This window comes from Lycorma delicatula, chromosome 4 (genome assembly GCF_047948215.1).
Source record: "Lycorma delicatula isolate Av1 chromosome 4, ASM4794821v1, whole genome shotgun sequence".
NCBI classification, from domain to species: Eukaryota; Metazoa; Arthropoda; class Insecta; order Hemiptera; family Fulgoridae; genus Lycorma; species Lycorma delicatula.
In genome coordinates, this window is record NC_134458.1 from 21435844 (window position 1) to 21451484 (window position 15641).

At 32.3% G+C, this 15641-nt stretch overlaps 1 protein-coding gene across 1 annotated transcript in view; it reads right to left on the reverse strand.

Moving 5' to 3' along the window:
- LOC142322820 (uncharacterized) overlaps nt 1-15407 on the reverse strand; it is a 40424-nt gene extending 25017 nt beyond the window's left edge. The window contains exon 1 of the mRNA XM_075361892.1: nt 15219-15407. Within this exon, the coding sequence (XP_075218007.1) occupies nt 15219-15239 (21 nt within the window). The 5' untranslated portion in view covers nt 15240-15407. The remainder of the gene's footprint in view (nt 1-15218) is intronic.
- Nucleotides 15408-15641: the final 234 nt, after the last annotated feature.

The window sequence follows — 15641 nt, forward strand, 5'->3', positions numbered from 1 at the left end:
TCTTGCGCGCCGTACGCTAAGGTCAGAGGACCACCACTTTCTCCCGGGTTTCCGCCTGTGTTTAACAGACGGCTCCCCGGAAGTAGAGGTCATGATGGCTCCAGGCACTCCGATCAGCGGACTGGCCACTACATAAGAGTCCGTCCATTGGCCAAGGCCGCCGTAGGACTCTATCGCAACCAGTCTTGATTGTCCGGCCGAATTGTTCAGCCATCAATTAAACCTCCTTATTGAGTTCCATGCCCCATTCCAATCCCTGTATGGCAGCCGCACACTTGCGCCACAGCCTGTACTCATCCAGTCTATATAGACTATATATTACGTTATAGCGACCCGAATCGTGCGCTCTTGGACCGCCACTGTAAGCGATCTCATAGGTTATAAGATTATGACCTACACTGGTCTACCCTGCCCTAACTACTTGTACTCCTATGCCGATCGCCCGTCACAAAGGTCACGTCGATGTAACTTTCCCTCAGTTCGGCAAAACCAACGCCTCTGGGGTTAGTGAGTGGTGAACCCCAGATGGAAGGCTTCGAGTTAGTGTCCAGAGCAACCAGCACTCTGATGCCTGGGAGACGGTCCAGAACCAGCAAGTCATCGATATTCCATCCATACTGGAAGTATCCCGACATTAGTACAACATCGAGCGTACTCGTGACTCGCACGACGGTGAATTGCACGTCAGAAAACTGAGGCATCCAGAAGACACCCAACGAGACCGAGCCGACCACGATTCCAGAGAGCGGCCTTCCCCATGAGAATGAATAACATCAACCCCATGAAAGCCGACCACTCTATCCCCGACCATGTGCAGCTCCTAGACAAAGAGAACCAAGAGGTCGTACTCCTCAAGGATCCTCATGGCTTCATTGGTGGCCGCTTGGGAATGTTTAACTACCCCAGGTGCAATTGTTCAATATGGTGACGACCGTCCTCGAAAGCTTTTCGAATTCAAGCGTCGCCAAACCCTTGAGGAAGTCCTCGTAAGCCATATGCAACGCTGGATTTTGGCCGTGTATCGCCTTGAGGATTTCGGGCTCTTCTGCCCTCGTTGCCCTTGGTAAATCATACACCAATATTTGAGGCCTCCGCTCGGCCAGCAACTGAGCCTTCAGCTTGTTCTTCTGCAGAACATCGGCCTCCAGTAGCCACTTCGCCTGCTGCTCACTTACGACCTCCAGGACCACTCCATGGTCCCTTGTTTTCGTGACCCGGGAGACCTTCAGAGTCAGTTCGATCACCGCAAACGAAGCCCCGGGACCAGGCGTTACTGGGACCACCTTGACGGTGGCCTGCTTAATTTTGTTAGCCAACGCCTGAACTGGCGGCGGGGGACTAACCCGCTTAGACCCAAGTGCGCCTTTTACTACAGCGAAGGATACAGGCTTTTTCACCTTCTCCTCCACCCGTTTTAAAGAGATGCGGATCTGGCCAAGGATCCTCCTCGTTACCGGTTTGAAGTCCCTGACTCCTTCCACCACCTGGTCCACCTTTGCCCGATAGTCAATCAACGACCGAATCTAGGGCTCGGTTAGCGCCCTGGAGACCCTCGCATTTCAATGCCAGCTCAGAAACCATCAAGGCACACTCGGAAGTCCACTAACTGTCGAAACTCGACCGAAGTGCGTGATTCACCCACACAAATCACATTAAAGGGTTAGGAGATATCACGAAAAACCTATTTCAATTTTTTAATTGTCATTTTAGAGAGAACTTGATAAAAAGTAAATTTTTTTTCCGCTCAGTATACATAAATAATCCCCAAAAAATTCTAAAAATCAACCGCCACCTCTTAAAATTGAGTTATGTGTTTTTTGTTCTTTTACTCTATCTCCCTTCTGTTTAAATGTTTTTCAAAAGCTTTTGAGATAATCTTTTTGAATATAATAAGAAAACTTTACTTAAGCGAGTTTATTAAACTTAAACTTACATATGAACTTTTTTTGGGGAATTTTTCTTAAACTTTATTCCCCTCCTCTAAAAAAATGTATATTCTGTTTTTTTTTGTTTTTCGGTTCTCTTTTAATTTTTATCATTAATAGCCCGGAAAGTCACGCGATACTTTGCCAGTTGCTATTTATCTTCCTCCCTGGTAATATAGAAGTACGATTTACGCATCGTTTTCTACAAATTTCTCCGTAGATCTATCAAATTACTGTAGTTATAAAATAGATCAAAAAAGAGATTCGAAAATTATTTTTTATAAATCGCTATTTTCAACTCTTTGTTTTACCGGAATATGTTTGCAAAGAAGTCTAACGAATAAGAAGTCAATTTTTTTGGTAAATCTCTAAAGAAAATAACAAAAATTGTAGGTTTTCAACAATATTTACACGGGTTTATCCGTAACGGAAATAACCGTTGGGGAAGATTACGTGTAGATGTTAAATATTAAGTACGTAAAGGTCATCACAATTTACACGATCATCGACTATTCTATAAGTTATTTTTTAATTAATCGTATGCATTTTATCGGAAAGTTATCCTGATTGTGTTGAGATCAGTTGTAGGCTAATTTAACAAGAAATCATACGTTACTAACTGTTAACTGCTGTGCGATAGCGAGTTTATGAGCCACTCCTAATCGAAATTACACTCTTTTCCGCTGATGAAATTCTTTTATGTTTTAACTTAATCTCTTTTATCTATTTTTATTGTTATTATTACTTTTTATAGAAATAAGGATACACACGACTATTTGCATATATTGCGATTGAGCTTCATCGTTGCATGAAATAAGCTGCGATCGTGTAATGTTTATTATATATAAATTAGTAAACAGTAAAATAGAAATCGCTTTCAAATGTAGTTACATGTAAAGATTAGTACATAGAATCTAAATAAATAAAAATGTAAATATTCGTTTGTTCAAAATCTTAAATCTCCGAAAGTTTTTCACCGATTACTTGGAAATTTTGACACAACGTTACGTTCGAATAGGCGCGAGTTTTTATATACATAAGATGTCACACCTTTGACAGGTAAACACATGCTTTTTTTAAAAAAACAGCGCTATCTGTTGGACTTAAAAGCAACACACGCTATACTAAATATTTTACGATTCCATTTCAATGTTCCGATTTGTGTGTTCGCTATAGACTAAAAAAACTACTGGACCGATTTAAGCGCGGGGAAAAAGGGAAAAGTAGAAAAAGGTAAAAGGGAAGAAGGGGAAAATGGAAAAAATAAAAAAGTGAAAAACGGGGAAAAGGAAATATATATATATATATAAATCTAGCAATCGCGAAGCATTGCTGGGTCTGCCAGTTAAAAATAAAATCAATGACAATAAAATCGGTTATTATTTACAAATATACTCAATGTTATTAGATCTAATTAAAATTACGTAAATAAATAACACAATTTTGCATACCGATTGAAGAATTAGTTCCTTTATCCTTTTATTAAGTAAAATTATTATCCCTAATTCCTAATCGACGAAAATAAAAAAAAAATAAAAAAAATACCGATATAAAAACAATTAATTTATGGTGTTTTAAATTTTAAATCGTCTAAACAGAAAGATAGATTTAAAAAAAATTGAATTTGCACACTTTAATTTAGTAATTTTGCCTCCGGTTGCTTTTTTATTTTTATAATACAAAAAATTTAACATTATTTTTGAATCGATCTTACAACAACTTACGCGTATCGACGTTATAACCTCGATATCAGGTTAAATAATAATAAAAGATAAAAATTAATTTAAACAAGTGTAAATAGTTATATTATTGAACTGTTATTATTAAGATGTATCGATTTAGCAACGCTCCTGAATATACTAGATACTGATAAATTTGTATATAGAGGACTCAAACGGCATTTAGAAGAGGGAAAAGAACCCTCTTTACTTGATCGTAAACTTTTACTCGAACCCTTTTAATCTTCTTTACGTTATAAACTATCATAACAAATAGAAACAACATTTAGTTCTTTTTTTTGAACTAATGTACACAAAGAAGTTCTTGTTTTTAGATATTACGTTTTTAAATAACGGTAACAAAAAAATTATTTAACTATTTACAGATAAGCGGATTAAAAGCGCCTTGTAGTCGTAGGATTACTTTTAAAGTTTTATGTTTTCTTGAAATCGTATCGACGTTTTTATCTGGAAACTCTAGGGATTACATGTGCGTTCCCAGTGTGTGCGTTACTCATATACCATTTCTTTTGGATAAATTTTAATGATTTTTCTTATTGTATGGCTTTTTTTTGTTAAAAATCAACGTATCTTCGTTGTGAAGACCAATTAAACGATATTTGGATAAAATTTTATCAAGTAATATAACAATCGGTAATCGACCGTCAATGTTTTAAACTAAAAAATTAATTTCTTTTCTTAATATTTTTGTGAAAATTTCTTCCTTTCAGTTTGCAAAAATGATTTATTCCGACTTAAAGTACATTAATGTTACAACTTTAACATTATACTGATGAAATCGTATTTAACGTTAAACAAAATTTTTTTTAATAGCCTAAAGCTCAAAAATCTCCAAACTTGTATTATTGCTTTTTTGTACGAGAGTAAAAAATGTAGCGTTTGAATCGTGTTGATTTTATTTCTTCCGCACTTCTGTGTCGCTCGTCGTTAAAGTTTCTAGCTCGATATAAAATACAAGCGAGTCAAACCGGTTTACAAAGCTTTTATAAACGTTAACCGTTTTATTGTTTTATATTTTTTTATAGTTTAAATTATTTTAAGCCCTATTTTTAGATATTTTAAACGGTAATTGTTTTATTAAAGATTCAAAAAAAAATTTCTGTACCGAGTATTCTGAGCGTTAAATAATTTAATCCGTAGATTTTTTAATTTTTTTTAATCTTTTATTTTCAATAAAATAATATTGCTTAGATATCCTAAATATTTTTTTTTATATTTACCTTGAAAAAAATAAAAGAAAGCAGCATTAACGGGAGCTATAAACCCGATTTTAGGTTTTCGTGTTGTGAAAATCGCTTTAATCATTTCGAATGTATTTTGAGCCAATTTTAATTAAATCCTTAAAGTTTAAATAGAATTTTGTAAACATTTTAAATAATACTTTAAACATTTTAAAGTATTATATTTTTTGTCTTCAGTCACTTGACTAGTTTGATGCAGCTTTCCAAGATTCCCTAACTAGTGCCAGTTGTTTCATTTTGGAATACCTCCTACACCCTACATCCCTATCAATTTGTTTTACATGTTCCGAACGTTGTCTACCTGCACAATTTTTCCTATCTACATGTCTCTCCAATATTAAAGCGACTAAACCCACCGGGTTTGTCTAATGGTGAACGCGTCTTCTCAAATCATCTAATTTGGAAGTCGAGAGTTCCAGCGTTCAAGTCCCTAGTAAAGTGAGTTATTTTGACACGGATTTGAATACTAAATCGAGGATACCGGTGTTCTTTGGTGGTTGGGTTTCAATTAACAACACATCTCAGGAATGGTCGAACTGAGAATGTACAAGACCACTTCATTTACACTCATACTCATACTCATTCATCCTCATTCATCCTCTGAAGTATTATCTGAAAGGTAATTACCGGAGGCTAAACAGGAAAAAAGAAAATATTAAAGCGACTATTCCAGGATGCCTTAATATGTGGCCTATAAGTCTGTCTCTTCTTTTTACTATCTTTTTCCAAATGCTTCTCTCCATCAATTTGCCGCAACACCTCTTCATTTGTCATTCTATCCACCATCTGATTTTTAACATTCTCCTATAGCACCACATTTCAAAAGCTTCTAATCTTTTCTTCTCAGGTACTCCGATCGTCCAAGTTTCACTTCCATATAAAGCTACGCTCTAAACATATACTTTCAAAAATCTTTTCCTGACGTTTAAATTAATTTTTGATGTAAACAAATTATATTTCTGACGGAAGGCTTGTTTCTTGTGTGCTATGTGGCATTTTATATTGCTCCTGCTTCGTACAGCTTTAGAAATTCTACTTCCCAAATAACAAAATTCTTCTACCTCCGTAATCTTTTCTCATCCTATTTTTATATTCAGTGGTCCATCTCCATTATTTCTACTAGATTTCATTACTTTCGTTTTGTTCTTGTTTATTTTCATGCGGTAGTTCTTGCGTAGGACTTCATCCACGCCATTCATTGTTTTTTATATCTTTTTTACTCTCGGCAAAAATTTCTATATTATCAGCAAATCGTAACATCTTTATCTTTTCACCTTGCACTGTTACTCCGGATCTAAATTGTTCTTTAACATCATTAACTGCTAGTTCCATGTAAAGATTAAAAACTAACGAGGATAGGGAACATCCTTGTCAGATTCCCTCTTTTATTACTGCTTCTTTCTTACGTTCTTCGATTATTTCTGTTGCAGTTTGGTTTCTGTAAACGTTAGCAAATGTTCTTCTGTCTCTATGCTTGAACCCTACATTTTTTAAAATACTGAACATTTTATTCCAGTCTACATTATCAAATGTCTTTTTCAAATTTATAAATGGCAAGTACGTCGGTTTGTTTTTCTTTAATCTGCCGTCAACTTTTAATCTGAGTGCTAAAATTGCTTCCTTTGTACTTTTCCTGAAACCAAATTGGTCTTCTCCTAACACTTCTTCCATTCTCCTCTCAATTCTTCTATATAGAATTTTAGTTAAGAATTCTGATGTATGGCTAGTTAAGCTGATTGTTCTGTATCTTCACAGTTATCTGCTCCTGCTTTCTTTGGTACCATGAATACTCTTTTTGAAGGCTGACGGAACTTCCCTTTTCTTGTAAATATTACACACCAGTTTGTATAATCTATCTATTGCTTAATAACCTGCACTGCGCAGTAATTCTGCAGGTATCCCGTCTATCCCAGCAGTCTTTCTGCCATTCAAATCTTTTAATGCTCTATTAAATTCAGATCTCAGTATTGTATCTCCCTTTTCATCCTCTTCGACTTCCCCTTTTTCCTCTACAACACCATTTTCTAATTAATTTCCTCCGTGTAACTCTTCAATATATTTCACCCACGTATCGACCTTTTCTTTCGCATTATAAATCGATGTACCATCTTTGTTTAACACATTATTATATTTTAATTTATGTGCCACAAATTCTCCTTAACTTTCCTGTATGCTCCGTCTATTTTACTAAATGATCATTTCTCTTTCTAGTTCTGAACACTTTTCTTTAATCCACTTTTCTTTCCTACCACACACTGCCTAGTATTTCTTAATTGTCGATAGTTCCTTTTACCTCCATCATCTCCAATGTATCCTTTGATATCCAAAATTTTCTACCGGTTCTCTTTGTTTCACCTAAATTCGCTTATGCTGATTTAAAAATTTCCTTTTTAACATTCTCCCGTTCTTCTTCTACATTTTCTACCTTACCATTTTTGCTCAGACCTCTTCCGATGTCCTCAAAAATCTTCTTTACCTCCTCTTCTTCATGCTTCTTTAAAATTCTACCGATTCATCTGACACCTTTTCTTCAAGATTTTAAACTCCAATCTACATTTCATTATCACTAAATTATGATCGCTATCAATGTCTGCTCCAGGATAAGCTTTGCAGTCGACGAGATAATTTCTAATTTTTTTTTTTTACCATGTTATAATCTGTAATCTGTAATGGATTTTTTTCCATGTGTATATTCTTCTATTATGATTTTTAAATTGGTTGTTGGCTATTACTAAATTATACTTCGTGCAAAACTCAATGAGTTGGTCCCCTCTTTCATTCCTTTTGCCCAGCCCGTATTCACCCTTCCTTGCCATATTATTTCCTTCCTTTCTTGCCTTTTCCAATGCTTGCATTTCAATCTCCAGCTATTATTAAATTTTCATCCCCTTTTATGTGCTTAATTTCTTCGTCAATTTCTTCGTATACACACTCTACCTCATCATCTTTATAGGCACTTTTAGGCATATAGACATTAACAATCTTTGTCGGTTTAGGTTTTGATTTTATCCTTATTACAATGATTCTATTGGTATGCATTTTGAAATACTCTACTGTCTTACCTATCTTTTTGTTCATTACGAAACCCACTTCGCCTGCCCTTTATTTGAAGCTGACTTAATTATTCTAAAATCATTTGACCAAAAGTCGTTTTCTTCTTCCCACCGAAGCTCGCGAAAATTTCAACTACACCTTTTCAAATGCCTACTACATCTACATTTCCCTTTTTAAGTTTTCTAACCTACCAACCCTTTTTAGACTTCTAACATTTCACACTCCGACTCGAAGAATGTTATTTTTTAATTTTCTGGTGACCCCCCTTTCTTAGTAGTCCCCACCCGGAAATCCGAACGGGGGACTAGTTTATCTCCGGAATATTTTACCTCCATCTTTTTTACATGGAAATGCAGAGAGCTACATTTCTTGGAAAAACAAACAGCTGTAGATTTCCACTGCTTTCAGCTGCGCAGTACTCAGAAGATTGAGTGATGTTGATATGGCCGTTTAAGTCATCCTGACCTATGCCCTTAACAACTACTGAAAGAGCTGCTGCCCTCTTTCAGGAATCATTCCTTAGTCTGGCTCTCAACAGATACCTCTCTGATATGGTTGCACCTTCGGTCCAGCTACTCTGTATCACTAAGAATTCAAGCCCCCTTACCATCGTCAAGGTCTCATGACTGATAGACAGAGAAAGTATTACATTAAATAAAATATTTTTCAGGCTATGTTATTATGATTTAGTTTACTTTTCGTTACAATATTTATGACGAAGGGTTTCAAGTAATTATCGATATGGATAAGACACTGAACATATATTTAATGAAATAATAACCGATAAACTTAGCGAGGCGTTGCGAAAAGTTAGGAATATTAGCGAAAAGTCGCTGGCGGTTGAATAATTTGAAGGAAACAATTATTAAGTGGCTAGTCTTAACTCTAATATTTTTGATTTTGTTTTGTATAAAGATTTTTGAATAGTTTTATTTATTTTTACGAGTTCAAAAATACACCGACCCGGCAGCAGTTATTCGTGAAGTTGTATTTCGGTTAACCGCAATTATACATTCCTAAAATTTCTTCATCGAAAATAAATTGTTTAGCGCGCATAGATTTTTCAAAGCTAATTGAAACAATAATTATATAACTAATTTTTTTCAAATCTATAAAACATCGCATAGATTTAAATTTCAACGTTTCGTTTCTAAAGTGGGAAACGATTTTTTAAGCGACAAAAAGCTATTTTATTTATTCCATATTTTTGTAAAATCTGCTTGAAGGTGTTAAGAATGTATGCAAAAATTTAATATTCCGTGTAAAACTTTTTATAAAAATAAATAAATACTTAATATAAAATTAGATATTGTTTTCTATAAATCAAATTTTGTATTTTGTATTTTCATTTGTAAAACATATATTGAAATAATTATTTATCAATAATTTGTTGAAAACAGTTTGCAGGGGATAAAAATGTACGTAAAAATATAATATTCTAGATTAAAAAAAGACCTAACAATATTTTATCAAAACAGTAAAAACTGTGTTTTATATAAAATATATTTTATTTTGAAAATGTTCAAATCACTGTAACAGTTATTGTTTGTTGTACGATGCGTAAGCAGTAGTAGCTTTTGGATTAGTTTGAGTCTGATTATTATAGTAAACATTTTAATACTATCTGCAAGTTAAATGTTCTCGTAATTCAAATGTTGAATTATTCATTAGAAAAATAACAGAAATTATAGTAAATCTATCCGGGTATTCGCATTTCATACTATGCAGCCACGGGGCCGTTATCTTTCCTGTAATAGTGGCATTTACAATCTTAGAACTATTTAAAATGGAATTTTCATGAAATTGTTGAAGGTGATCCTTAGCTATCCCTAGGTACTCGATGAAGAGTCCGCACCCTGTACGTTTGTGCATGTGAAGCTTGATTATCAATCCTTTTCTACCGATTGTTTTTAACGGCTTTTAAAAGCGAAGACTTGATATTCTATTAATAGAATCTTACTTAAATCAGTATTGATTTGTATCGAATAATGATTCGATTTATATCGAATATTTGAAATTTGTAGGACTACTAGAGTTTAAGATCGTACATAACGTGAATCTACGCCAGAACGTACTCCGTCTTGAAGAGCAATCTATACGCTTTGCTAAAAAAAGAGTTCGACCTTCTAGAAATATGTTAGGTCTCAAATCAGCTTTTGACAATCACTCTGAAATCGACTATTTGAATCGGAAAGGTATTCGAATAGGAAACGCGATTAAAATATATAACCGTTCCGACGCCAAAAAATGAAATTATGAAACTCCTAGACTTTGTAGCGTCGAGGCAAAGTAGTTTATGAACAAATTCAATGTTCTCCTGATTTCATTAGAAATCTTATTTTGGGGTTGCATCTTTTATTTAAATATTATCCGGTAAGTTACAAACAGCGACGACTCTGAGAGCAACAGCCCAAGGATAATTACTGAAAGCAATTTAAATTTTTTTAAGTTCTATACACATATAGCGCGGGTGAAGCTGCAAAGCTTCAATCCATCTGGAATTATGGCTCTATCTTTATATTTTTTAAAAAGGTTTTTTTAATACATCGCTTAGAGATTATTTTCTTAAAAATTAATTCTACCCGAACGTTTACCGTAGAGTATGGAAGCCCCCAACATTAAAAAAATAAAAATAGTATGTGAAAAAAAATTCATTATTTTGGCTATTGTTTTTCAATCGGTTAAAACGATCGAATCGAAAGCCAGAAAATTTTTTTCAACAATGAATCACATACCGCGTAAGTTATGCGCTTCATCGCCGGCTTTTTTAAAACATTGGTAGACCGATAAAGAGATATTTTAGAGTTAATAAATTGCAAGTATGATGAATCTTTTTATAGAACTACGTTTAAATGTTTTACTTAGCGGTTTAGCATAAAAATTTAACATTTTCACCGTCGTTGAATATTTATAATGTATATTCTTATTTAAAATACAAATTATGTCTTGGAGTTCCTTCAAAAAGTTAAAACAAGTTTTCAAGATAAAAATAAGGTATAAAAATACAATTTTGCAATTTTAAATTTGTATATAGAAAGAAGTAACCGATAAATTTTTCAGTCTGTTCTATCCTCTGGTTACTAACGTGAATTAATAAAATGTTAATACAAAAATAAAATATTGCACCGCACACATAAAAAGTAAAGCATTTAAAATCAATAACTTTTATTTTTTTTAATTTTATAAAATATTGAAAAACCTCCGAAACATATATATTTATCAAGAAATATTCAAATAATCTTTTTCCAGCATGAATCTCTTCTAAATTAATTCAATCGCGGTTTAATCACAATTTGTTAAGTTTATAAATTCAATTTTGTATTTTTTTCTCATTAAAAGTAAATAAGTAAATTAAAAATAGAAAAAATTATTTATTTTTAGTATAATGTATTTTTAATTTTTTTGCCCGAGTAAAACGTAATTTGATATTTTTTAACATCTAATTTAAAAATAAATGAAAGCTTAAAAAATATTGGGTTCTTAATAAAATAAACTTACTATTTTTTTATTTTTAGAAGTGTAGTTAATTTATTAAATAACTAATAAATAAGGTTATTTCTTCGGTATGTAAAATTTGTGTACTTCCAAATAGTTAATAAAAATAATAATTTTTTTAAACAACGTAGTATTTTCTTTACCGAATAGAAGCGCATTAACATTTTATTTTTTTGTCTTTTTATCACTTAAAAGTACGTAAAGAACCTGAATTTCAAGATACCTGTCAGAATTTGCGTATTCTGGGTGTAATATTTTACCCTTAACAGACAATACAGCTTGTGAAACGAGCTTGTAAAACCAAATATTATCAGAATTTCAGCGAACTCGGCAGGCTTATATTAACGTAAAGTAATGTAATCGTCTCGGTGAATAAAGAAACGAGAGATCGCTTCGCTCGTCATTTTTGCCACTAATTTTGAGACAGGATACCGGCTAGTCTTGAAAACGGTTGTCATATTCGGTAGCATCTCGTTTCGAAGCGTATATACGTGCGTATAACCGTTTGGATGGACGCGTATGCCTAAACGTTATTCTACCTCTTAGATTACATTACGTTACCCTACTTTTATTCGTGCAAAACTATACGTAAATTCATCAATAAAAAGAGAACGTACCAAAAAGAACGGTCGAAAAAACGCAACATATAACAAATATAAAGAACGTCCCGACTTTTTTAAAAGGCAGGCATGGGAAAATAAAATGGTTATGCGATATAAAAAGTAATATTCGTTCCTACAAAGGACGACGCGTTTAATATACGAATATGTAAACTCCGCCCCCGCAAAATGCTACACCGGAGATTTAAAGAAATAATGATGCGTATGAGAGAAGTAGGCCGTACTTTAAGACAAGTGATAATAGAATTTCTATGAGAAATTCTCTTCTCTTTTATCGATGGATTAACATCCGTGAAATATATTAATCGGTTAATTAACAGTCAAATTATTAATTACTATAAATAATAAAATTCGTTGTCAGAAAATAAATTAAAATTTATTTCAAATGAAAATTTCGTTTCCATATTTTTTTTAATTTGCGTTATACTTCAGTCATCTTAAAGACTAAGAAGATAGAGCTTTTTTGCAAATTTTGCCGTCGATACGATATATATTTTTTTTATTTTCTATTATTCGGTTTTAACTCTCACGGCTTACCTATCCTAAGATATCACATATAATTAATAATTAATCTTTTTCTTACGATACAGAAAACTTAATCCAGGAACGTCTATCGAAAATAATCTATCTAATTATTTAAATAATCTTGACGTTTGTACGAACGTTGTACATATGAGTAAGAAGAAATAACTTTTGTTAAGTATGAGGAATAGAAATCAGAATCATCGAGATATTATCAAGGTTAAGACACGATAGATGGTACGTAATTATATTAAAATATTTTAATAAATTTTCTTATCCGTAATTGTACTTAGTTACAATTTATATTTCGTTAATATAAGTAATGTATTATGTATGGTTAATCGATTGTAAATATATACAGAAATTCGCCCTGTTTGTTACTTTTTGCCGCCCTTCCAGAGATAGAGATAAAAATGGATTTAAAATAATTTTCTAGTCGTTTTTATTTACTTATATTCGTATTTTTACTTTATTACCTTTTTCAAAATTAAACTGAAAAATGTATCATATACATATATAAAAAAAAACAAGTTGAAATGTGAAAAATAGTAAATATTATTTTATTTTTGAAGCCGACACCCAATTTAAATCAGATAATTTATTTTTATTTTATTTTATTTTTATTCAAAATATAGATACACCTAACAGAAACCACTTTCAAAAGAAACGCTAAGAGATAGCCTCTGTTGATAAAATGCCTAGAATCCTGCTTCTTGATAAAAAAAATGAATCTAGAAAAACGACATTTAAAGACTATCTATTGTGAGATAAGGTTATCTGGAATGCGAAAAGTTATTACTTTTTACCTGAAGGTAATTTTCTTGAAGTTTCAAGGTAAGTTTCTTCAAGTTTCCCGTGAAAAGTTTTTAAAATATCACTCTCGCTTTATGCTATATCTATTACGATTCGATATTAAGTAATCGTAGCGAAAAACTAATTTAAAACCCTGCAATTAGTTATGCGCCGCACAATTTTTCATTTTAAAAAACCTTATGCTAATTTTATCACAAATAAAAAAAACCTACAGAACTACCCGAAGAACAACTTTTTCCACAAACAAAAATAAAAATCGGTCAGTTTAGGGAAGGCTCGAATATATTAAAACAAATTATACGGATCCGACTGCGAAACACCTCTTTTAAATTCAACTGATGATCAAATAACTGTAACTTATTTAAGTAACGTATTAAATAATATTTAAAAAAAAGAGTAATCTATTGATCCGCAAATAAAATATGAAAATTATTTGTCGTCCCCGAAGATATAAAGATTTCATTATAAAAACACTTTATGAAATGTCAATAAATATAACGCAATTTTACTCATTTATTTTAAAGTCGATAATATTAGTATATATAAAAATTACAAATTTTAAAATTTATCTATTAAATGTAATGTAAAATATTGTAAGATGCATAATTATGGAAATTAAATATATATATATATATATATATATATATATGTTTTAGAAATTCCCAGAAATTTAAAATTATGTAATAATTACATTTCATTAATTATTGTGGTTTTTCTTCTTTCGTTTTTATTTGCGAGAAGAATAAACATCAAATACCATTTAAAAAAGAGTAATAATAAATAGAAACGTAAAAATAGGTAAAAACTCTATTGATAAACAATTTTCATAATGAGAACGTGCGTAAGAGTTAAAGTAAATACAAACACAAAAAAAAGAAACGTAAAATAATTATACGGATATAAAAGAATTATTAAAAATAATAAAATATAATTTTAAAAAGACTAAAAAATACAAGTATTTCAGCCGGTGTTTAAAAAAATAAAAACACAGTTGTTAACTAGCAAATGATACGATCGTTATTATTTATTAGTAAACGATTGTTTTTGTACCTTTATTTTTTATAAACGACTTTACGAGTTTAACAACTGAAATACACATGTAACTTTAGCGTGTTTTTAAACTGTTCCTGAGCTTTTTTCTCTTGCCGATTTTTTATTTAAATAACCGTTTTGCGGAGGTTATTCTTTATTTATTATTTGTTACAAAAAGTTTCATTAAAATTAATTGATGTATTTTTAATACGCCAAATAAATTACAAGTTCTTGCAAGAAAAAGATATATGTTTAAAAAGATTGATATTCGGGGTATTATTTTACAGAAAGACAATTAATAGCTGCGTAAACACACTACACGGCACTTATGCGCAGAATTCGGATAAATAAATGGAAGCTCTGTTTTCACACGCGAACCGAGCATATAACTTGACGTATAACGCTGTTTACGCTCGGTAAGAATATTTGCAGATCTACATATATTATTTCTTTAGGACATTAATTAATTATTATTTGTGAAACAAAAAGAATTAGTTCTTAATGGATTCTTATCATCGTAATGTTAAAATAGCTACATATTTACATTTTATTGACGGTTGCCGTTCGTAAATAATAGTCTCAGTTTTACTAACGATCGGTAAACAAAACGTATTTTAATGTAAACTAATCCGTTAATTTAGAAGTACGTGCGTAAATATACCCATATTTTTTGTCTCATAATACAATTTAATTTTGACACGACGAGTAAATTTAAATTATTAATATCATAAATATTCGTTATTAATTAATTATATACACATAATTAAAATAATTGACCTCTTGGAAATCGGCCATCATATCCTGATCTTGTTTGAACGTAAAATTACATCGGTTACTTTCATAAAGATGTTTGTTAATAATTAATCGGTAACAAGATTTGTAACTTTATTCTAAAGACCGCATTCACATCGCGCCGCACTCGTTAAGCTCACCGATACACATAATAATGCAGCGTACACACGGGGTGACGACGGGTGCCGGATGACAACAATCGGCAATTCTATGAGCTTACCTGGGGCCGAGCTCACTCGATCGGGAGGGGCTAGAGGGAGGGTTGACGCCCACACGACCACGCGCCCACTCTATGCTCAATCACTCCCTTACCGTCTCACCTTTACCGGCTCTACTGATATTTCTTTCTTTTTTTATACGCTTTCCTAAATTCTCTCTCACACATACGTACGCATTCTCTCATTTTTT